Here is a 24,811-nt window from a genome sequence, read left to right as displayed (position 1 = left end):
TGTCAATGATAAAAATAAATGGAAACGGTCTTNATAAATATTTTTGTTTTACTGTTTTAAGTTTGTTTTACTGCATTTGCTTTAAAATTTGTTTTAAATTTGTTTTACTGCATTTGTTCTGAGTCTGCAAATTTTTATGATAATTTTGCATTTGGAGTCATTGTCCCAAGAGGAGTAAGCTACCGTTTCAAAGACAATCTTTGCTGCCTTGGACTATTTCATTTTGTAACTAGCACCTAAACTCCGAAGGTTAAAAACACTGACTCATTCAGTAAAATCCCTTTCCTCCTGCCTCAAGTTTGCCCAGTCAGTGGTGACAAAAGTCATACCCTTTTTTCTTTAATTGCCTTCATCTGTTTGAGAATGCAGGCAGAATCAGTTTTAAGAGGAAGACTACTTGCAGAAGACTCCATTAGTTCCTTATGCCATTGTTTTGGTAGTGTGGGTAAAAACAAAGTTAAGTCAGTCATGTAGCACTAGGAGAAAGGAGCTTTGCCTGGACAGCAAGATGCAACGACCCTTGTGAGCTGTGGCACTGTGCTGAGAGCAGAGTGAGTTTTTCTCCTGTAGCAGTTTGAAAACTTAATCATGAAATAACTTGGTATTTGTTCCTTTGTTATAATTAAGCATTGTACTTTGAGTGCCATGTTCAAGGATTATAGTTCTGTATTAAAGCTAGGAGACAAATGAATGGCAAGGAAATAAATTAATGACTAGCCTTCAGTGGAGAGAAATATGGCTTTTGTTCCTATTTTTCAGAGTTTTTCAAGTTGCTGATGTAACTATTGGACCTATTGATTGTCTGAGAAGAAAAGATTAGACACAAGTGGGATTTGTTAAAACCACACATTTCAGATATAACAAAGTAAGTCAACTGTGAAGCTGAAGAAGTCAGACTTCCAAGAAGTCTTTGAAAATAAGAGATTACGTACTGCTCCCATAAAGAAAGCGTGTCAAAAAGAACAAGATTAGTCAAATGATTTTAGGCATCAGTGCGAATAGAGCATTTTAGGTAACTAGATGATGCTACATAAATCTGTTTGCTGGTTCTCCTTACCTCTGTAGGTCCCACTGTGATCCTTCTAAATCTGGATGATATATAAAGCAAAGCACTGACAGTGCCCAGGTGTAAGAGACATCAGATCAGACAGTGGGGTCTATTATGCATCTCAGCTTTCTCTGGCAAAGTGGAAAAGGAGGAAAGGGGTGAACAGTGAAGCAAGAAGCAGAGGCTCTGCTGGAATTTAGAACAAAGGGGGGCTAAAAGGGGGATAGTTAAAGGTAGTTTACAGAAAATGATTTAGTTAGTTAGAATAACAAGGAATGGAGACAGTGGGTCTGGGAGAGCAGGAAGGATGCAGATAAGGAGTGAGATCTCCCTGAGACCTGTCAAGGAGGGGATTAGATGTTTTAAGTATCAGAAGAGGAGTTGCATCTCCCTGATAAGATGGGCGATAACAAGAGGGGGTCTGCATGATAAAGAATTATTGAATATGTATCAGAATTACGGGAAATCATTGACTATGTATGAGGTGTACCTATATCTGTATCACGGTTTTACAAGTCGGTGTGCAAGTTTGGAGGAGCTATCCCCCTTGCACCCGGCGCTGCGCAACGCTGGAATAAACATACCTGCTTTATAACCCATCTCTGGATTATAGAGTTTGATTCCGCAAGTCAGATCTAGCAAAGAGAGATGGGGCAAGTGACAAGACTCGGAATTTTGATGCAAACTGTTTACAGTGATGTTTTCATTTTGTTAATGACTCACTGCCCCGATTCATGCTTTAATGGAAGCTGCCTCGCTTAGAGATTCTCACTGTTTAACTGAGTGAGATCGTTCCCAGTAGAATGGCTTGCAAAGCTCCTCTGGTGAAACTAAAGGCTAAATAAAGCTTGATTTTTTTTCTTTTTTTTTAAGAGGAAAAAAAAAGAAAAAAAAAACTTTCTTATTTCAAGTAACACAAAATTGCTTTATCTGGCATAGCCAAAAAAAAAAAAAAAAAAAAAGATTCCCCAGTTTTTCGTTAGAAAAACAATGCAGTCTAGTACTGACCTTAAGCTATCAAAAAAAAGCCGTATATGAGCCCTCAAGCCTCTGGCATTTGAATCTAATCAGGGCCATAGACCTTTAAATGCCTGAAAATTGGGTGTGAAAGTGGCCTAAGGAGCTTCAAGTCGCCAGTCTCTCCGAGCGCTTTTAGAGGCTTTATGATGCTTTTGATTAAAATACTGGTTGTTGTAATTAATGGACAGGATCATCTCAGAGGTTTTCCATCAGGCAGCTCTCCACTAATTCTAAGAGGAAAATACAACAGCAAATCAAGTCCATGAATCAAAGAAACCTGCAGTGTGCTTACTTCCCGCCTGTAAGTGTTTGAAGTATGTGAGTCAGCGTCCTGTTTGCTGTTCATAAACATCAGGTGGTTCTAATTGACTTGCTAAACTGTTGAACTGTCTTAAGTAATTCACAGTTTGTTATTTCTTTAAACAAGTCTTTATTTTAAATCCCCTTTCCTGAAAGGCTGTTCATGCTCGGAGGGATGCTGCAGGCTCGCTTTATTTCCCCGGGGGGAGGAGGGCTGCCCGGCGCCTCCCTGCGAGCAGTGATTGTCGGAGGAGTCAGCCAGCCCAGCCACATGCGTGATAGAGAGCAGACAGCGTGGGGCTGGCTGACTGTTTTCAAAGCGTTTTTGTACCTCAGGTTACTTGTGCGGCTGGTGCCTGGGGAGTTCAGCGAAAACCAGGCTGTGTTTGTTCCCTGCTTTGCTTGTGATATGCGATTTATGAGAGCCAGACGGATGACTCCACGCTCTGCAAGTTGTTGTGGGGATGGGAGCTGCTGACAGAAGAGCAGCCGTTACAGAAAACGCTGAGTTAAGAAGATTCAGACGCAAACTAGATTGATTCTCCCCTCCCCTGCTTTTGTTTGTTTTTACTGCGTCGGTGGGACGCGTTCAAGGAGAGCCGGCCGTATCACTCGGAAATGAAGGAGATAAACTTTTAACTGTTGGATTTCTTCAGGCTGAGCGACTCGAGTAGCTGAACAGAGAGAGAGGAGTGAAGAGAGATTTCTGTAGGTGTGCTGTTTTGAATGTCTTCTCTGCCAACGTCAGCATAAAATACTGAAGAAATCACAGCGGTCCTTTCCCAGTCTATACTTCGTAAGTTAAGTTACCCTTTTACACTTGTCTCTAACTGTCCTTGTGCTCTCGGGTGCTTTGGGAGAGTAGAGGTTGTAGGGGTTGGGCAGCGAGCCCTTGCCAGGAGCTTTGCTGTGTGGAGTAGTGAGCGCTTTGAGTTCACATCTCTTCCTGCACCCAGGGTAGTAGTGGTGGAGGCTGAGTGCTTTGATGCCACCTTTCCTTGGCAGTCATGCTGGTGCGACTTTGGGTAGATGTCAGAACCTTTAAAGCTTTTTAGAGCATGTGCAGGAATTTGTGGGTGGCAAATGCAATAGCAAATGTTTTGATTGAACTGTGTGTCGAGCTTGCCTTAAGTGCCAGTGGATTTGTTACCTGGCTAACAGTTCTGTGTCCAGTTCTTGTGATATGATGATCATCAGCTCTTTCCCTAAAAGTCCACACTTCTGCTCATACAAGAACTGAACCAGAATTGGCCAGTGACACGAATGAGAGCTTCTGGGTAATGTGTATGTTTGATGCCTTTATTGTGTTAGGTGAGTGGGTTTGGGTCTTAACTATCTGTCCACTCTGTGGAAGTTATTTTCTAACAAGAGTTCAGTGGAATCTTGATTTTGAGGCAGGGTATGAGACAAGCATTGTGCATGGTCTGATGGCACGTGTGGATGCGGTCTGTGTTTTGCTACATCCAGCAGTATGCACAGTGTTTGGGAAGTTAGGTCTTATCTGGACAAAGATGATGATACTGCAGGGGGATGTCCCAGACTCATGATAGTACTTTTTCTCTGGCAATCTCACCAGGAAATTTAGAGAATTAAATGAACTGGAAAGATCTGGGTGTTCTAATTCAAAGAAAAAAGTGATGCACGTTACTACATCAAATCTGAAACTTAATCATCTGCATAAAATATTGAATATGCAGATTTAGAGAGATGTAATATTGTGTCTAGACATGTCAGTTTATACAAAAAGGTGCAGTGTATGATAATGCTGAGAGCCAAATGTGGAAAAAATGGGTCAGTTGGCAAGTATATTGTGTCATCAAAATTAAATGTGCCTGAGGATACATGTATAGCTGGTTTGAACTACTTGTTTATATATAGCAGCAAACACATCTTTATTCCAAATAGTAAATTCCAGTTCACACTGTTCTGTTGTTGTTCTTCCCTCTTTGGATAGGCATTTGGAACTGGAGCATTAACTCTTTTAACTCCCTGTGCATTACATGATGTTATGATGTGGAATACCAATAACCCAAAATCATAAAACTGTGAAAGTAATGTACAGTGGTTCAGTTATTTGAAAAGATGATCTGTTTATTGGAAGGAACTGGCATTCCCCCTTTTTCTGACTCCCCTAAGCCTATCTCAAACTAATTGGCATGATCTAAGAAGGTTAGTATTTCAAAGTATGATATTAAACCATTTACCAATTTTTGACATCTGCTCATCATCAGGGAATAGTAAAATATGTGTTTCATATGGAGTTTCTTTTTGCAGAGTTCTGAGTATCCAGATGCCTGGTACACAGATGGGTCCAGCAGAGGAAATCCAAGTTAATGGCATCTCATACCTCAGCTGAAATCATCTGGTTTGAAGAGGGGCAGGGTCGCCAGTGAGCTGAATTATGAGCGCTGTGGCTAGTTATAACCCAAGAGGCTCACACTTTGGATTGCATGGTGGGCCACTCAGGACTGGACTACCCATGCCCAAGCAATCTGGAGCAGAGACATGTGGATTGATATATGAAATGTGGTTTCTTCACTTCTTTGTGAGGAGAACAGAAGCGACACACTGTCTTTTCAGACTGTGGCTTGGTGGGCTCTCCCCTACTGGAATGGAAGGAAGGGAAATTGAGAACATGGCCATACTGGCTTTCTCAGTATCAAAACAAAAGGAGGAATGTGAAGGAGTAGAAATTTGCAATAACTGGTCCAGGGGAGGAGGCAGCTGATGGAACTTCATCAAGAGGTACCTTATATTCATTGAGTGTACTCTAATTAGAGCATTGTGCCAGATGAACTTTGTGTATGAGTGCTTGTGAGTGACCATCTTGGTAGGCAATATTTTAAAAGGTTTAGAATGTGGTGAATGAGAACCTTCCAGCAGGCACCCCATCCCAAACTCCTGCTATGAATGCGTTCATTGCCCAGAGGGACCTTAATAAATTCAAGAGGTGGGTCCTTCCTTGTGAACCTAATGAGGTTCAACAAAGCAAAGTGCAAGGTTTTGCACTTGGGTTGAGGTAATCCCAGATACATATACAAACTGGGAGAAGAATTCCTAGAGAGTAGACCTGCTGAGAAGGACTAAAGGGTCCTGGTTGATGAAAGACTTACATGAGCCAGCAGTGTGTGCTTGCAGCCCAGAAGGCCCTTGGTATCCTGGGCTGCATCAGAAGAGGGCTGGCCATCAGGGAGAGGGAGGTGATTATCCCCCTCTATTCTGCCCTCCTGGGGCCCCAGCTGGAGCACCTGCCAGCAGCAGGGGAATTGGAACTTGGTGATTCCAAGGCTCATTCCAAACTAAGCCATTCTATGATACAACAAAGATAATTCAGTACAGTTATAAAAACAGAGATGCTGAAAATTTAATGGTAAGCATCAGGAGGTATACTCTATTTCAGTGAGAGCCAGGTGGCATACTCTAGTCCAAAGAGGGCTAGGCAGTGCAGTGTATTCTGAAGAGAACCAGGTAGCAAGGTATATTCCAAAGACAGCCGCGTGGCATGGTATGTTCCAAAGAGTGCCAGCTGGTGTGTATGCCAAGTGAGCCAGGCGACATGGTATGCTCCAAAGCGAGCCAGGCGCAGCGGTATGGCCCAAAGAGAGCCACGCAGCCTGGTTTATTCTAAAAAGAGCCAGGTGCCTTGGTATATTGCAGATGGAGGCAGGTGGCATGGTATATTCCGCAGAAGACACAGGTGGCATAGTATGTTCCATACAAGAGACAGGTGGTGGTGTAGAGCCCATAGAAGTGCCAGGCGGCGTAGTGTCTTCTGTAGAAATGGCAGGTGACTCAGTATGTTCCAAAGAAGAGGCAGGCAGCATAGAATATACCAAAGAAGACGAAGGTGACATAGTATATTCAAAGGCAGACGCAGGTGGTGTAGCATATTCAAAAGCAGATGCAGGTGGCATAGCGTGTTCCAAAGAAGCAGCAGGCTGAAGAGTAGTTTCCAAAAGGAGGCAGGCAGTGTAGTAGATTGCAGGAAGAGGCAGGTGGAGTAGTAGATTCCAAAAGAGAGGCAGGCAGCATAGAATAGTCCCAGAAGGAGGCAGATGGCACAGTATATTCCCAGAAAGAGGCAGGCGGTGCAGTATATTCCAAAAAAGAGGCAGAGAGAATAGTAGATCACAAGAGCCGGTTGCCAGGAAGAGGCAGGCAACATAGTAGATTACAAGAAGAGGAAGGCAGTGTAGTAGATTCCAAGAAGAGGCAGGTGGCTTAGTAGATTCCCAGAAGAGCCAGGTGGCAGGCAGCAGCCCTGTCACAATAGCAAGTGTTGTTTGAGCATCTACCATGTCGCTGCTGTCTCTATGTTCACGTAATAGGCAGTAGTATTGAGCACTGAGTAGCACTGAGCAGTGCTCAGGGCAGCTGCCCATCAGAGAACCAAACCTAGATGCCCCTTCCCAGTGCTTGTTTGCATAAACTCAAAGAAATAAAGCAAGAAGGGCCTTTTTAGGCCCAAATGCTGTATCACTTATCCAATGGTGAAAATCATACTCTGATACAGCTCTTATAAGGGAGGGAGCTGGGGGAAGTACATTAGTTACATTTACATCAAGGTGAGAAAAAGAGACCTTGAGACCATTTGGACTTAAAATTGAGCAAGATCTTGGGTAAATATTTGGGGCTTCCTTCAAAATCGTCATCCCAGAAAGGGGATGGTGGTAAGTTTTGTGCTTGCTCTTCACCCATGTCCTACAGTTCTGCCATACACTATGGCATCTTCCATTTTAAGTTCTTAATGGAGGGGTTATTTTCTAGTTCAAGAAACTACCTGACATCACAGAGATGATGTGTACCACCTTGGTCTCTAATGGCCAGGCCTGAGATGCACCTGATTTTGCATTGCTGCCTCTTTCCTACAGACAAGGACACCAGAGCAGCACAGGTTGTGCCCTAGTGGCTCTATGCTGCTCAGCACCATAGCACCCTTTGCTCTCTCAGGTGGGATGAGGGAGAGAACTAGAAACAAAATAGAACCCACAGACTGAGCTATGAACTATTTACCACAACAGAAGAGGAAGATGGTGGCGAAAACATTACTCACCAGTCACTAACCCATTTACAGCCATAAATACTGCTGATCAAGGCCCAGAACTGGCACAAAGTCTAACCAGCAGCTCTTGACTTCAAGGCACCAGCTCCGACTGCAAAGCAAAAGCTCCAATTGCCAACCAACTGGATTCAGCATTATGCCACCTGCATGATGTCACAGACTACATCACAGATGGAAAAAGGTCAAAGAGGGTTCAAATGTGACTACCCATGCAAAATGTATTAAATGTACTTTTTTGAAACAGTACTGAGTATAGATTGTATGTTTTTCTAGTTGTGTGTGTGTTTGTGTGTATATAGGGAGAGAGAGTGTATATATAGTTATATAGAGAGAGTATATAGAATATATATATATATACTCTGTATACTAGTATACACTATATAGTGTGTATATATACTGTGTGTGTATATATACACAGTATATATAGTGTATATGTGGATACACACTATATTATATATATATATATGTACATACACTATATATATGTGTGTGTGTGCGCAAAGTTGTTTGAAAAGAGGATCTGTTGATCCTTTTGGAAGGAACTGGCATTTCTTTTTCCCCTTTTTTCTGACTCCCCTAAGCTTACCTCAAGCCAGTTGGCATGATCCAAGGAAGTAAGTAGAGCATTTCAAAATATGATATTAAATCATTTACCAGGTTAAGTGGTTATGATAGTCAAATGTTGACTTTTTAATTGGATCGCTTTTCTCGATGAAAAAATACTTGTATATTTGATTATCCATTTCATCTTTCTTTGGTAGTCTTGTTTAGGCAAGTCTTTACATCTTTATTATTTAAATACTGTGTCATGAATCAGTCCCTCCAACCTGGTAAGTAATTTAGATGACAAGTTTATGGTCTGTTTTTTATTACTTGTTAGAACATTGATTAGAAAAAAGGTAATAGAAGTTTGTGAATTCAGCGATGCGATTATTGACTAATTCCAATGTTTAGCCTTCCTGAGGAATTGAAAATTGCTGGAGATACTGATGCATCACTTGTACAATGAATACTTTTCCAAAACTGAATAAAATTTTATCAAAAGCAGTTCTGGTCAAAAACCACATCAGTGCTCTGCTCTTAACTTAGGAATGGCTTGCGAAGTTCTACCTCTATGCAATCATATATTGTGAAATGTGGAAACAAAAAGAAAAAAAAATTGTCTTAGCCTCCCTCAATCCATTTCTATCATAAAATAATGGCTTGGGTTGTAAAGGACCTTAAAGATCACGGTTTAAAAGACATCCCACCTTGTCCTATCACTGTCAGACTGTAGCAGAAATGCCAAGTCATGGCCTGAAGCAGTGATTGAGCACCTGATGGAAGGCAGGGCCAACCCAGGGTAGCTCAGGTGCATGCAATATACCTGAATGATCAGAAGGGGTGGAGCCAGGATCCACACCTTCCCAGACTTCATTTAAGGGTTGGCAGTGGAGGCGAGAGTAATCTGTCTGGGGATCCCTACCTATCTGAGATCTTCTGAGGGTAAGCATTTATTTTTTTCCTTCATTTCTTTATCCACAGCTGCTGCATTTAGGCTTGTTCTCATTTGCTGCAGCTGAAGACTTTGCTACTCTGTTGTTATTGCTGTGCTCTGTATCACATTACAGCATTACACAGACCACGTAAAAAGTTGATACTCTTCCTGTTTAAAAGCTCCCTTAGAGTGTTAGGAGGCAGCAGTGAGGCCTTTTCTTCTCCAAGAGAAACTGAATTTCATCAACTTTTATTTTCAAGAGATGTGCTGCAGCCATTTGATCTTCTTCATGGCCTTTTTCTGCACCCATTCACTCCACCAGCTCCAAGTATTTCTCATGCTGAGGGCACAGGACTACAGGTGGGGCCTTGTGAGGGCAGAGGGGACCTTACAGAGAACCTGTTTCATTCAATGTCAAGTCCTGACAGATAAGTATAGTGTTACCTGATCCCTTTGTGGAGAGAACTGCTTCAAACATGCTTTGCATTTTATAGGGATTCTGTGCATACTTCAGTGCCTCTTTAAGATTAGACTTCAAAGCATAAGAATTGTTCTCTGAAGGTGAATGTTTTGCCTCTTGGCTGAAATTCCAAGTGATGAGGGATTCTTCTGGACAGGGATCATTTTGATCTTTAGCTTGAGGGATAAACTGGCTAATACAGTAATTCAGTGTTTAGAAGCCAAGTTCAAAGTTCTTTCCCTATCTTTAGCAAAACTGGAAGATGGACACAGAGGTTTGCATTGAGATAAAGTGTACTTGTTTCAGCACACCGCTGGAACAGCTTTATTTCCTTTTTTTCTTAGAAGATTTTTTATTTTCTTATTTGTTATTAATCAATTAAATCAATTAAATTAATTCCCTGGATTAATGATATGGCAATTGAGTTTGCTTTAAGAGTTAGATGATTGCTTCGTCATGGTATCAAGCAAATTTTTTCTGCAACTTCTCCAAGTAAAACCTCAGATTTGACCTCCTTTCTCAGCATAAATGATTCAGGGTTCAGCGAGTCACACTTTTCTGTTTGAGCATCTTATTTTACCAGCTAATGAGATCCTTTCTTTTCCTTGGAATTCATTTAACCAGTTCTTGCTAGGCTTGTGAAGTTTACAAGATCTTGTCCCTTGGGAAATGCATGTAAAAGGATAAGCAATTCAGCTTCCCTCAGGGAAGCAGTTCTGTCTGACATCTCAAGGCCAGTGTGTCTCAGTCTAAATAGCTTATACTGTAAGCAGTAACATTTGCATGACTGTATCTGAAGCCCTTCTCTTTCCTTCTTTTTCCTGCTTCTATCACTGTTTTCTGTTGTGTATAGTGCTTAAGAACCTATGAACTGTTGTATTTGGTAAAGAAATTTAAAAGACCTACTATTGTCCTTGGCTGGTTGGTTGTTTTTTTTTTTTGTTTGGTTTTTTTTTCCTTATTTAAAAATCCCTGTAGTTCAACATTCACTGTGAAGGTCTGTGGGGAGGGATTTATCTTCTCAGCTTAGTAACCCAACTTGATGTGGACGTGAGATTACTATGCATGTAATTATCACACATATTGAAGAAGGTCAGAGGTTCCTCATGCCTTGTGCAATTAGGGATCAGTGTTCAGTATTAGTAAGGAAGGATCAGGGGTCAGATCTTTGAAACTGCTCACAGTAAGAAGCTGATCATTTTCACCAAGCAGGTTTGCTGATGACAGTAAGTCAGGAGGATCTTTTGACTCCTCAGGGGTAGAAGTGCTTTGCATAGAGATCTTGTTACAGTAGTAGGCTGTTAAATCACCAACCACCTGATGTTTGATGAGTTTCTGCACCAGGGATAGGCCAGTGCTGGTCATATATGCAGACTGGAGGATTAGAGGCTGGTGAGCTGCCCCCTGGGATGGCATCTGGGAGTGTGGTTGATGGCAAGTTGAATTCATGTCAGCAGTGTGCCCTGGCAGCCAAGAGGGCCAACTGCACCCTGGGGTGCATTGAGCCTGGCCATACTAGATGAGCTCTACAGCCTCACTTTGAGTGCTGTTTTAATACCACAGTATTAAAATAAAAAACAAAATAAAATAAAAAACCACTTTTAGAAAGTGTCCAAAGGAGGGCTAAAACTCTCTTTCCATACCTGCCTGAAAGGAGGCTGCAATGAGGTAAAGGTCAGCTTCTTTTTCTAAGTAGCTTAGTGATAGGGAACAGCCTTAAATTATGACAGAGGAGATTCATGTTGAGCATTAGGAAAAAAAATATTCTCTGAAAGAATGGTGATGCATTGGAACAGGCTGCCTGGGGAGCTGGAGGAGTCACTGCCCCTGGAGATGCTCATAAAAAGGATAGGTGTTTGGACTGTTTCAGAGGCTACTGGTGTGGCAGTGAGGGGTTGTGTCACAGGCACAGGTAAATCTAGGTGCTGTACTTGTGAGTCTGCCACATGCTAGGGTTGGTCCTCACTCTCAGGATCACGGTCTTGTGGATCAGGGTCATACAACATTCCCACCACAACCATTTCCCTCAGGTACTGGATACCTTTTTCGATGGTATCCCACTTAATAATCTGAGGCTTCAAAGCATCCTTGAAGGGGTACCTTTCCCTCACAGCTGTTAGGTCAGTCCCAGAGGGTGGCAGCTTCATCCAAACATCTGCTAATCCCTCTGTCAATAGCTGGGTCTCTGGCAATGCTTCCTAGCTGGCGAGAACAGCAGCAGCAATCTAAGGAGGAAAGCTTATTTTACTAAATATGATACTACAAGATAACACAATATAATACAATATGATTGAGGTTAAACAAATTAAACAAAACAGAGAGAGAGAGCCCCCGAAAACCGAGAGGCCTACTGTGAACACTAGGCAACATCTCTCCGTGAGAGAGAAAACTCCAGCCTGGGAGTGAGATTATATATGTCCCCCTCCTGTGACTTATCTCTGGCCGCGAAGTCCTCTGGGATACATAGCTTTCTTCTAAGAGCTAAGTATTCAGGACGTTGTTATTCCACAGAACTGGAGTATGAACCTTTTAATGATCCATATTGCACATGATGTTATGATGTGGAATATTGACAGCAACACTACAACACCATGACAGGTTGATGGTTGGGTTAGATGATCTTAGTGACCTTTTCCAACCACCTTTGTGCTTCTATGATACAAGATATAATAAATCTTGTCCAGCAGCCCTCTATATGCTGCTCAGGTCCCACAGTTCATTCAGCCCAAAGCAGAGGAGGCCGAGGGAAGGCTTCACACTGGCTTACAGCTCCTCACAAAGGAAGTGGTGGGCAGCACTGGACTCTGCTCTCCAGTGGCCATGACAGAACCTGAAGAAAAGCATAGAGCTGTGTCAGGGAATGGTCAGATGGGAGATGCAAAAAGTTTCTTCCCAGATGGAGGTGGGCCCTGGAACAGTCATGGCTCCAGTTTGACTGAGTTCAAGTGTTTGGACACCAACTCCTAGCTCTGCATGAGACCACCCAAAATTTGAAGGTCCATTCCAACCCTACCTGCTTTATGATTCTATAAACAAAGTAAACATGCACTTCATTGAGTTCACAATTTTTTTTAATGAAAACTTTCCTCTCGAAGCTCAGTAACAATTTTTTTTCCCCCAGAGAGTTGTCTAAAATGTATGTGTTCTATTTATCATGAGGAGTGACATGTTAACTGCCTGCAGCTATCGTGAACTAATGAGCAAAATAACCTAATCACTTCAACAGAGTTTCAATCAGTTAAGTCATTAGGGAAGCAGTATCACAGCTAAGCAAACTAACTCCATCTTCTATCCCAAATTGTCTGGCTGAATGAGATATTAATTAATTAACAGTGAAGCAAATTAGTAATTATCTCTTATATAGAAATACAATACACTATATGCAAACATTTAACACAGAGGCAGAATCCAAATGCAGTTCTCTTTCTTTTATTAAAAAGGTAAATACAGAAGGGAACATCTTTGCGTTGTTTGCATTACAGTTTGGTCTCAGTTTGGGATGAAAGTTCACAGGAACTGACTTACTGAGAACTGACCTAAAGGATTCCCTTGAGAAGCACTAGTTTGAGTTACCTACCTAGAAACCAGAGCCTCTTTTTTTTCCTGTGGAAAGCCAGGATTTGTTTTGTTGTTTCAAGTTGAAGACAGAAAGGTCTCCACCACAAAAACTTCAGCTAGCAACATCTAGCTGTTCCATTTTAGTACAGATCCTTAGGAATAGCTGTTCTTACACCTAACAGAGCATTTCTGCCTTTGGTAGAAACAGTCTTTCTACAGTTCAGGATATTTCACAAGAGGCATCATCTTAAATACTATGATTAAGACTTCACCCATGCAAAGAGATAGACAAATGTAGAAAGCTCTTTTTAGCAGAGCTAAAAAGAAAAAGTGATTTGGCCTCACAGGCCTCTTAAGAGAGGATGTTTCATAGGCATTGCCATTTTTTATTTTTCTATTAGTCTGACTTCTTTGCCAGCTACTCTTGGGAAAAGTTGCAGAGAGCAGCTTTTTTTTTTTTTTTTTTGAGACTTCCCTCCTTCATAATCACTCAGCCTACTTAGAGTGTTGATACTGTAAACCACCCATAGCACACACAGGATGCCTATTCAGACACACACTGCAGGTGCATTTCACAGACCAAGGGTTGTTTCAAAAGGAGTTCACCTGAAGTTTGAAATAAACTCTCCTCCTTCAGAGCACAGAATCCAGCTCCTCTCCACCCAAATACTGGTCCATTCCAGCCCAGGACCACAATCACCACCTTAAAGTAGATATCACCACACAGGAGACACTCCAGCACTGAGTGAGCCCCCCCCCCCCAGCTACCCACACTCAAGCCAAAGAAACTTGCCCCCCTGCTCCCCCCCCCAAAAAAAATCTCTTTAAGATAGTACAAAACCCAGGAAACAGCCCCCCCCCCCAAAAAAAAAAAGGCCATACACCCTCAAAGCTAAATAGACCAAGCCCAAGCCACCACACCTTGAAGCTTCAAAGCAATCAGCACCCAACTCACCCACCTCTACAGCCACTCTTTCAACAACCACTAACCTCCAAGCCAAAGAAATTAAGCAGACACAAATCCAGACTCCACAGCTTTAAACCACCACCACCAAGGGTAGAAAACCAACTTGCCACAGAACATACAATAACACAGACCTCAAAGGCAAGGAAACCAAGCTGCCACATAAACCAGTCAGACTCCTCCACAGCAACCCACCTCTACATCCACACAAGCCCCAGATTAAAACAACCAACACAAACTTAACAAAATCAAGCTGCAACACAACCTACCATCCACACATGACACTACTTCATCCAGCACTTCAAAGGGAACAAAAATAAATAGGGTTCTAGGGAGTATGAAACAGACACCAACCACAAGACCACCTACAGGGCACACCACAACATCCCATGCCTACCTGTAGAAGCAGCAGAACCAACATCTACGGAGTCCAGCACTGAAGCTCCCAACCCAGGATCATGACCTTTTTCTTGGGACACCAGCTGCACTGGGACTGCAGGGAGGCAAACAGTTCTGGAGCACTGGACCTCACCTACAAAGACAACAAGCACCCATGTTACAGAAAACAGCACTAGGACCCCAAACTCTGGCAGAAAAGGGCTGCCAGAGCCCCACCACCACTGCATGTGACACATCCCACACCTCTTGCTCTATCAGCTCCATTCCTCCAGGAGAATACCTGCCTGAAAGGAAAGCACACCATCACCCTTAAACAAGAGGCTTTTTTTTCTCCCTTGGCACCCAGTTCCATCCATAAACTTCATCCCAGGGGTAGCACACACAGGTCAGGGACAAAAGGACACAGCTCACCTCACTCCACAGAGGCACCACAGTTGCTTGCTAAGATCCTCACTCCAGCCCTGAAACTGTAGGAAGAGCTCCATGAACATCCTCTGGGGGCCACCAGGGTGGCAGACTCCACACACAGGTTGTTCAGTCACCTTTCTGGGGATGGATGTGAGGCCAACTGGCCTACAGTTGCACAGTCTATCCTTCTTGCCCCTTCTGAAGACTGCAGTGATGTTGGCTGTATTCCAGTTCTCAGGCATCTTTCCTACAAAAAAGATCATAGACAATGTGATAGAGAGCTATTTGGGAATCACCTCTGCCAGCTCTCTCAGTACTCACAGGCATATTCCATTAGGGCTCAGTTGTCCTTCCTCAAAGACTCCTTCCTCTGGGATTCCCAAGGAGCAATCTCAGCAGCAACCACTGAAGTAAAAAATGCATTTGGCTGCTCCTCTTTCTCACATCCTCACCTTGTAAAGCAGAGGCCCATGTGTTTCCTAATCTCCTTTTTGCTGTTGAGAAACATTCAAATTCCTGTTAGCCCTGATCCCGCTCCCAAAGGGGGCACTAAGCGAGCCTTAGCCTTCCTCATCCCATCTCTACATTCTCCCCTTAGAGTTTATCTGCAAGCTCCTCGTTCACCCCGCAGTTCTCCTGTTATTCTGCTCAGCTTCGTACCCTTTGGAATGCAGTGCTCCTGAGCATGGAGGATGTAACACTCCAGTATCAACAACTGCTCATGGGACCCCTTCCAATGCTCTGACAATGGAGACACCTCCACATGGGTCCTTTAAGAGGACAAAGACGTCTCCCTCAAAGCCCAGTATTTCAGTCCTAGTTATTGCTCTACATCTTCCACACGAGATCCTGAACTCTGCCGCACTTGAGGCCGCCCCTAGTCTTTACATCCCCAACCCACCCTTCCTCAACAGGGAGGGCAAGCTCCAGAAGCACCCCTCTCCTCATGGTGGATGAAGGAGCCTCTTTCAGACATTTTACCTTCAAGACACTGCAGGAGCCTTCTGGAACACACACACCTGGCAGACTTGCTTACCTGACTGCTGACATAGTGGTTTGAGTCTACCATGAGCACTAACCCCAGGGCCGTGCTCAGTCTCAAGGCAGCTGGGCAGCAGCCTCCTGGCAGACCTCAAAAGCCATGTGGCAGTGACCCTACACAAGCCCTAAAAAGCAAGAACTTACTTAGGGACTCTCAACTCTCACCAGTTCAGGCTGACAAGAGGCCGCGCTGCAGCCCTCATTCAGCCTGCAATAGGAGAACACCGATGGTTCAGCAGCCATTTGTGTTATTTCTTACTCCCAGCAGCACCAAGGCTGGAGGAATAGGGTCTCACCCCACTCACACCCACCAGTGACAACAGGAAGAATTGAAGCACCCACTGAAGAACCCTTTGGGGCTGAGAGCACCCAGGGCTGTGATTGGATTCGGGGAACTGAGCAGCACCCCCCCAAAAAATGCAATGGGAGCCGGGCAACAACACTATACCGGCTCCAAACAGCCAGGGCAGCCTGGCAATAGCACCTACAAAGAGCAGGGTGACAGCCCGGCAGGCTCCTGCTGCAGACGGGGAGCCCATAACAGCTCCCGAGCACTCCACGGCCCCACTGCTAGAAGTGCTCACCGGTTTGTGCTGATCCTTACCACGAGAGGGCTCACAGCAGCCTGAAACAACACAACAGAGAACATTAAACGAAACCCCAAAGTTCCGTTTCAAAAGCAGACCCTCACGCTGCTTTTCAACCCCCACAGCGCCAGGACAGGACAAAGGAACCAAGCCCACTCCTGCAGGCTAAGAACCTCCAGGTTGCTCCTAGCAGCCTCCGGCGGAGCTTAAGAGGCTTTGGGGCGGGCCCTGCCCTGGGCTCCCGACTGGGTGCAGCTGTGGGTGGATGGCCGGGGCCAAGAGGCACCTGGGAGTCATTGCCTCGTTGGAGCAGCCGGGGCTCGTTAGGGCCCTGACAGTTACACACGTGGGCTCTAGAGCTGAATCACTTTAAATTGAAGCTTGTAATGCACTTCTCAGCAGTTTTCTCAGAACTCAGGAGCTTGGAAAGATTAATGAATTACAGAATTATAGGTGTCAGAAGGGACCTCTGGGGATAGTCATGTCCAACCTCCCTGCTGAAGCGGGTTCCCTACAGCAGCTCACACTGACAGGCATCCAGGTGGATTCTGGATATCCCCAGAGAACAAAACTCTGTAAGTGCCTGGGCAAATGTCTGTAATGAAGGCACATCTGCTACTGGAGGCTACACAAATGGAACCTACAGCGTTCAGCTCTATCTTTTTCCCATGTACATTTCAAAACAATACAGTAAGTGACACTAAGTAGGCAATGAGTGATAAAGAAATATGGAAAGTACTTCCAGACTATGTAAATGCCTCTCTACTGCTACGTTTGGGAGCTGTGAAAGGAGCTTTAGTCCGGTGAGAAAAGAACAGAGAGTAGATCAGAAAAGAGGCAAGTGAAGTGATGACATTTGGATCATTTGGTTTTGAATAAAACAGTGTAAAGAAGAGTTCTCTTATTGTTTACTCAAGTGCTTTCTAACCAAGATGTTTGCCTTTTTAGGCCAGGTGTCAGTGAGCTTTCATTCTTTGTCATTGAATAATAGCTTAATCACTGTTGTATATTCTCTATCCAGACTGCTCTGGAAACAAACTCTATAGCCTGTTAGGATATAAAGCAGGTATGATTTAATAAAGAGATGTGCACACAGCCCTGGTGCAAGCAGTTAACACTCCAAACTTGCTCACCATGAGGAAAAAGCGTGTTACAGATATAGGTTAAACTAATACATAATCAATAGTCTCCCCCCGAGTTTGGTTACATATTCATTACATTCCCCGCGACCCCATTGGCAAAACAGTTCCCCCCTCCCCCCCAGTCATTGTTTTGGGATGAAGATTCCTCTCCTGCTGTGAGAGCTCCTGTTTTCTTCTGGTGTTTTCTTCTGTTCAGAGCAGCAGCTGTGGAGCAAGATAAACAGCAATACCTCTTCTTGGATTGCTCGTAATGCATCTGTTGTGGCATTTTCTACTATTTCTAAAGTAGCTGAGATATTCACAATTGCCTGTTCTAGCTGAGCTACTCCTAGAGCTGGGATAAGGACTCTCAGGAAGCTATGGAATCCTGTATTGTACCTAGCTAGAGGGTTGTATGTGCGCCTAGTTCGAATCCAGGGAGTTCTTAAAAGTCCTCGTGGGGTGTCTTCATGTACTGTAGTTTGAGGTACCAAATATCCTACAGTACATGTCCCTGTCCAATTTATAGGTAATGCTTTTCGAGCATGCCCATCCCCACACAGCCACCAATACCCATTTGGTAATTTACATGGCTTGGGCATCTTTTCTTGATAGGCAAATGATGTAGCCATCCTTGCAATTCCGAGAATATTCTTATCTGAGACCCAGTATGATGCCTCATCTGTTCTCCTTCACCTTGTGCCCATTTCCCAATTCTAACAATCCCTGTTACTATTCCTGAATTCCCATATTCCCAACTACACCCTATGCCCGTTAAGTTTCGCCATCCCACCCCCACCCCCTTATCAAATTTTCTATCTACAAAGATTGACCTAGTAGAATCTAAGATTAGCAACTCAAACCTAGGACCTTTCTGTGGTTTGTCTTGTCTTCTAGACCAAACTTACATTTCCCATATTCCACCCAGCTTGGAATTGTCCAGTTTAGTGTTGCCACCCCATACATAGGCACTCTTCCCTCTCCTCTAGGGAGGGCCGTGCATATCCAGCAAGATTTATTGAAAGCCTGGCCAATTTTCTCAGTCATTTTCAGGTAGCTGTTCCCATGCCAGGCTACGACTGTTGTCACGGTCATGCTAAAAATTACCAAGCTGTTATACATGTTTTTGGATTTTGATCTTCAGTGGTCCTTCCTCTTTCACCGTCCACTGTTGTCTGGGAGCTTTCTTCAGGCGGGTGTGGTGTATCCAAGGCGTCAGTCCTTTCACCTTTGCTGCCGTGTGGGTGGTCAGGAGCACTTGGTAGGGCCCACTCCACTTTGGTGAATCTGAGAGGGATTTAACATAAACATAGTCGCCTGGTAGTATATTATGCACTGGGCTATCTAGGCCCCGTGCCCTGGCCCCAAGTACTGTTTTTTCAATTTTCTTTAGTTGCTTTGTCAGATTTACCATATTCACTCAATACTTCTTCCCCAGTTTGCATAGAGATTCCCTTTTGTACAGGGTAAGGCCTCCCATAAAGGATTTCGAATGGGCTCAGTCCTTCCTTGGTTCGGGGTTTGGTACGAACTCGTAAGAGTGCCAGTGGTAATGCCTGAGGCCAGGGTATCCCAGCCTCTTGGCCCAATTTCACTATCTGTAATTTGATTAGGTGATTCATTTTTTCCACCTGACCGCTGGACTGCGGCCTGTATGGTGTATGTAGCTGCCAATCAATTCCCAATAGTGAACTTACTTGTTGGACCACTTTAGCATTAAAGTGTGGGCCACGATCTGATGAAATTGCTGCAGGGACCCCAAACCTCGGAATAATCTCATGTAACAGAGCCTTTGTTACCTCTCGAGCCTTGTTAGTCCTACAGGGGTACGCTTCTGGCCATCCCGAAAAGGTGTCTGTTAATACCAATAAATATCTGAACCCCCCTTTTCTTGGGAGTTCTGAGAAATCAATTTGCCACTGTTGTCCCGGGTAATTCCCTTTCCCTATCTGCCCTAGGGTGACTTTATGACCTGACTTGGGGTTATTCTGTAAACATATCTCGCATTGTTGTGTCACCTGCCTAATTGTGGAATACAAGTTCCGGGCAATTATTCTTTGGACCAAATATTTATACAGTGCCTCAGTTCCCCATTGAGTTTTTCTATGTTCAGCCATTATCACTGCCCATAGTATGGCTGTGGGAATAATTATTTTACCCTGTGGAGTAGTGACCCATCCTCCCTCTCCCACTTGCCCTCCTAGATCTTCTATGAGATGTTTATCTTTCCTCGAGTACCTGGGTTCACTATCAATTTGGATTTTACCATCTGGAATCAGAGAATGCAGTTCTACCGGATCCTCCTTTGCTGCTCTCTTTGCCTCTTGGTCTGCAAAAGCATTTCCTGTTTCATCCGGTGTCTCCCCTTTCTGATGCACTCTGCAATACATAATGGCCAGCTTTTGTGGCTGGTGTACTGCTTACAGGAGCCTGAAAATCTCCTCAGCATGTTTAATGCCTTTTCCTTGTGTTGATAATAGTCCCCTCTCCTTCCATATTGCTCCGTGGGCATGTACCACACTAAAGGCATATTTGAATCAGTCCATATGTTGATCCTTTTTCCTTCTGCCAGCTCTAATGCTCGAGTTAGAGCTATAATCTCTGCCTTTTGTGCAGAGGTATTTGGGGTCAAGGCTTTTGATTCTATTACCTTGTTTGTAGTTGTCACAGCATAGCCTGCTTTGCGTACCCCCTGCAGCACAAAGCTGCTACCGTCAGTATACCAAGAATCCTCAGCATCCTCTAGTGGTTCCTCCTTCAGGTCTGGTCAGCTGGAATACACAGCGTCCATGGTCACCAGGCAGTCATGTGGTACTGGTTCTCCTGAGGTTCCACCGAGGAAGGCTGCTGGGTTGATAATGTTAGTTACTATCATTTCCACATCATCCCGATCCACTAGGATGGCTTGATACTTAAAGGAGTCTCTGTGGTGAGAGCCAGTGCCCACCCTTCACTTCTAACACAGTTGAAACAGTGTGAGATGTCAAGACTGTGATTTTCTGCCCTAAAGTAAATTTAGTGCTTCCTGAGCATTTAACACCAGCACAGCTACTGCTCTCAAGCAGCTTGGCCACCCTTTGCTTACTTCATCCAGTTGTTTGGAGAAGTAGGCTACTGCCCTTCGATAGGGCCCCAAGTTCTGAGCTAGAACTCCCAAGGCTATTCCCTGTTTTTCATATGAGAATAGCCAGAATGGTTTTGTTGTGTCTGGCAACCCTAAGGCAGGAGCCTGCATGAGCTCACGCTTTAACTGTTTAAAGGCTCTTCTGCTTTCCCCATCCCAAGTGAGAGTATTGGGGTTAGTTTTTAAAAGTGCAAAGAGTGGTTTTACCAGAAGTCCATAGTTATGGATCCAGGAATGTGCGCAGCTCCTTTGCAGTCCGGGGCTCGGGGGTCTGACAAATGGCTTCCTTCCTCGCTGTTCCCAGCATCCTTAGTCCTGCTGTGATTTCGTAGCCTAAACAGACTACCTGTTGTTCGGCCCCTTGGGATTTCTGCGGGGAGACTCCATACCCATTGAGCCCCAGAAAATTCAGCAGACTTACAGTCCATGTTACACATGCTTCTTCTGTCTCAATAGCTATCAATAGATCATCTACATACTGTAACAAAGCTCCTTTCCCCAAGGGGTGTTCCCATTGCTCCAAATCCTTGGCTAGCTGATTCCCAAAGATATCCAGGCTGTTTTTAAATCCCTGGGGAAGCACTGTCCATGTCAGTTGCATTTTCCTTTGTGATTTGGGGTTTTCCCACTCAAATGCAAATAACAGCTGACTTTCAGGGCTCAGAGGTAAGCAGAAGAATGCATCCTTTAGATCCAGTACGGTAAACCAAGCCAATTCACTAGATAGTTTTGTAAGCAGTGTATATGGGTTTGCTACCAGAGGATACAGATCCTCTACTATTTTATTAGTTGCTCTCAGATCCTGCACTATATGGTAGCTCCTGTCCAGTTTCTTAATCGGGAGTATTGGGGTGTTACATACGTTTAGATTCACATTCCACTAATAACCCATGTCTCATGAATTTATCAATTAATGGTTGTGCTCCCTCTCTATCTTCTATCCTTAGGGGGTATTGTTTAATTCGTGGGGGTTGAGCTCCTTGCTTTATATTAATTACCACAGGAGGGGCGTTTTTTGCACGCCCTGGGGTTTCCGTTGCCCATACCCCTGGATAGACCTGATTACTAATTTCCTCAGGCATCCCTGTATTCCCTGGGGTTGTTATCAATGCCAGACTAAGTACCTCAATTAAAGAATCATCCCTTACTTTAAACCGCATCTTTCCTGCCTCAAATTTTATTTCTGCCCCTAATAATTCTAAGAGATCCCGTCCTAAGAGGTGATGTGGTGAGTCAGGTAGGTATAAAAATCGATGTATCCCTACCTGCTTCCCCAATTTATATTTCAGAGGTTTAAGGAAGTAAAGCCTTTTCGGGTTGACCAGTGGCCCCTTTTACAGTCATAAATTCTTTACTTAATGGAGTTAATTCTTCATTTAGTACTGAGCAGGCTGCACCAGTATCTATTAGAAACTCCACGCTCTGCTGTTTACTCCCTAGCTTTATCTTAACCATTGAATCTGCTAGGGTAGATTCGCCCTAGCAGTCCTTTTCCACCGGGGCTTGGATCTTATTCCATGCCCCCCCTTTTTCTTTCTGTTTTCTCAGCGGGCATTCATTTTTCCAGAGCCCCTTTTTCCTGCAGAGGGCGCACTGGTCCTTCTCCAGGGGCTTCCTCACTTTGTTCATCCCACCCTTTCTTGTTTCTTGCAAAGCTGTCATCAATACCTTTCTGTCCTCTCTATTATCTACCTCCTCCCGATTGCTAAACACTCTCCAAGCCTCCTCTAGCAAACTTTCCAAGTTCCAACTAGCTGGTGCTCTTAGTTTTTGCAGTTTTCTTCTTACATCCCCTGCAGACTGCCCTGTGAACAACGATACGAGCTGCTGTATGCCCTCTTCAGACCTCGGGTCCAGGGAGGTATGTTTTCTCATTACATTCCTCAGCCTTTCAAGGAATTCCGAGGGAGTCTCCTGGGGACCCTGTTTCACTTCAAATAATTTAGACCAGTTCACTGTTCTAGGGATAGCTCTTTCTACTCCCTTTATTACCCATTCTCGGTATCTCTCCAAAAGCTCCCTTCCATGTTTTGTATTTGGGTCCCAGCGAGGATTTTGTAATGGGAAATGGTCTTTAATGTCTTCATTTGTTCCTTGCAAACTGTCCTCAGTGAGGGTTTGTGCTGTTTTTAAGACCAGTTGTTTCTCTGTTTCGGTCAGCTGATCTAACAGCAGCTGAATATCATCCCAGTCCGGATCATGTTGTCTAATTATAAACTGCAAATGTCTCGCTACCTTTAGTGGGTCGTCCCGGTAGTTTTTGCAAATCTCTCTCCAGGATTCTAAGTCAGGTAAAGAAAACGGGACTCTGACTAATATTATTCCACGTGGCCCCACCATCTCCCTCAGCGGGGCTATTACTAACGGCTGTTGCTGTTGCCTCAGGGTCTGTGAGGCTACAGGGGAGGCAGGAGGTGCCGAGGGCGCGGGAGGAACAGGAGGATCAGGGGGCAAAGGAGGGTGCTCAAGAGGAGGCACCTCAGGGGATCTTTCTAGTGGGGCTTCTTCACCTATCGCCCCCGCTGCCCAGGGAGCCTGGAGATATTCCGACAATTCTTCAGGCTCCCTAACCTTGCCTGTCTTTGTGCACTGCTGTCCGATACTACAGGATGAGCAGCAGCGTTTTATTTTACTTTCCCCTGTCTCACACCGCTCTTTCTCCACAGTTAATACAAATGGATCTTGCGGCGGCCCCATCCCACATTCTTTCTGCCACTCGGGATGGTTACGGAGGGTGAAAAACATATCTGCATATGCTGCCTCATCCCATTTACTCTCTCTTCTCAAAAAGAGCATAAGCTGTAACAGTGTGTTATAATTTACAGTTCCATTCAGAGGCCACTTTTCCCCATCCTCCAACTTATACACCAACCACCACTGATTACAGTATTTAATCAGAGTTTTCCGGCTCAGGGTTCCTCTTGATTTCCCAGCAATATCTCGCCAGTGTGCCAGTATACAACCCAGGGGTGTGCGCTCAGGGACCTCTTTTCCCTGTGATCCCCCCATCTTAACTCAATCTATCAAATCTGATGAAACTTTATCACACTTAGACCACAGTACTATCTTACAATAGAGGTAGCACTACCCCGACTTTAGTTGCGGTTTACCTTTTCCCACCCCCTGTATGCACCTTATGATTATGTACTTTACAATGGCAACAAGACAAGAGCAAACACACACTGAAAAACAACGTATATGGCTTTTGCTATGTCCGTCCCCAGCAGTTTCCCTCGTGGGAGGATGGAACCGTGGGTCGGGACTCCGCACTCGCCCCGCAGCTGTTCTGTGTCTCACTCACACCACACTCACTGACATTTCGAACAGAACCGGGGTATATAGCGTTTGTTGAGCTTAACCAGAATTTCAAGAATAACAGTGTTAGCTGTTGACTCAAATCACAGTACTGGTAACCTACAACAGATTGCAGAACCACATACAACACAACGTGCAATACTAGTTATCCCAGCAAGGATTACCCAAACTACCCTTCAGTAAAATGCCCATCCACGCATACAACTTACTGGCCCCTTTGTAGGAACTCACCCAAGGAGTCTTCCTACCCCAGCTGGCAACCAAAGCCATGAGCTCACGTTTCCCGGGGGGAGCTTACATGCTCCTTCACCCCCTGCGCAGGACGTCTCCTCACGACTTACGGGTTCCCCGTTTCACATACCTGGTCCGCTGATGGATGGTCCTTGTCTGTTCCTGCAGAGATCGGATGAGGAAGGGGAGTCCTTCCGAGAAATCTCGGGGCGCGCCAAAGGCGTCCCCCTTCTCAGCTGGTCCTGCAGCCGAACAGAGGAGGTCCCATCTGGGGTGCCAAATTGACTTGCGGAATCAAACTATAGCCTGCTAGGATACAGGGCCGGTATGATTTCATAAAGAGACGCGCACACAGCCCTGGCGCAAGGGGTTAACACTCCAAACTCGCGCACCGTAAAGACAAAGTGTGTTACAGATATAGGCCGAACTAATACATAATCAGTAGTCTCCCCCCACCCCGTGTTTGGTTACATATTCATTACATTCCCCGCGACCCCATTGGTGAATGGGGTCTCTCTCTCCGTCCTCGCTTTGGGATGAAGATTCCCCTCCTGCTGCTGTGAGAGCTCTTGTTTTTATCAGCCTTTGTCCTTGCAGGAGGAGCACCCCCACATCAGTGTCATCTTGCCCTGTGAGTATCTAATCACCTTTCTGCAGGCTGCCTTCGGGCTGCTCTCACACTCCTATCTTTATGGC

The 24,811-nt window shown here is 44.6% G+C and overlaps 1 protein-coding gene, 2 long non-coding RNA genes and 1 pseudogene across 5 annotated transcripts in view; 1 reads left to right on the top strand and 3 right to left on the bottom strand.

Moving 5' to 3' along the window:
• LOC107313168 overlaps window positions 1-7,676 on the top strand; it is a 28,154-nt gene extending 20,478 nt beyond the window's left edge. Inside the window, exons 3-5 of the long non-coding RNA XR_001554851.2 lie at window positions 760-3,164; window positions 4,643-5,113; window positions 7,443-7,676. This is a non-coding gene — a long non-coding RNA (uncharacterized LOC107313168). The remainder of the gene's footprint in view (window positions 1-759; window positions 3,165-4,642; window positions 5,114-7,442) is intronic.
• Window positions 7,677-11,664: 3,988 nt separating this feature from the next.
• LOC107313170 lies at window positions 11,665-17,513 on the bottom strand. 3 transcript variants are annotated; one of them, XR_004307257.1, is made up of 4 exons: window positions 14,831-17,513; window positions 14,700-14,755; window positions 14,287-14,421; window positions 11,665-12,197 (listed from the first exon to the last, which is right to left on the bottom strand). It is a non-coding gene; the product is annotated as an uncharacterized LOC107313170 (long non-coding RNA). The 3 variants fall into 3 exon arrangements; XR_001554855.1 differs by having other exon boundaries at window positions 14,700-17,513; XR_004307256.1 differs by lacking the exon at window positions 11,665-12,197 and adding an exon at window positions 13,532-13,628 and having other exon boundaries at window positions 14,700-17,513.
• Window positions 17,514-18,431: 918 nt separating this feature from the next.
• On the bottom strand, window positions 18,432-21,743 carry LOC107313134 (annotated as a pseudogene).
• A 278-nt stretch (window positions 21,744-22,021) lies between these two features.
• Window positions 22,022-24,129, bottom strand: NCR3LG1 (natural killer cell cytotoxicity receptor 3 ligand 1). The gene has a single exon (XM_015861090.2). It carries the CDS (start codon window positions 23,576-23,578, stop codon window positions 22,049-22,051), a length of 1,530 nt encoding a protein of 509 aa, XP_015716576.1. The 5' UTR covers window positions 23,579-24,129; the 3' UTR covers window positions 22,022-22,048.
• Between the last annotated feature and the right edge of the window lie 682 nt (window positions 24,130-24,811).

Source organism: Coturnix japonica, chromosome 4, assembly GCF_001577835.2.
Source record: "Coturnix japonica isolate 7356 chromosome 4, Coturnix japonica 2.1, whole genome shotgun sequence".
Lineage (NCBI taxonomy): Eukaryota > Metazoa > Chordata > Aves > Galliformes > Phasianidae > Coturnix > Coturnix japonica.
Note: the sequence above shows the minus strand (reverse complement) of the source record. Positions and strands in the feature narration are given on the sequence as shown.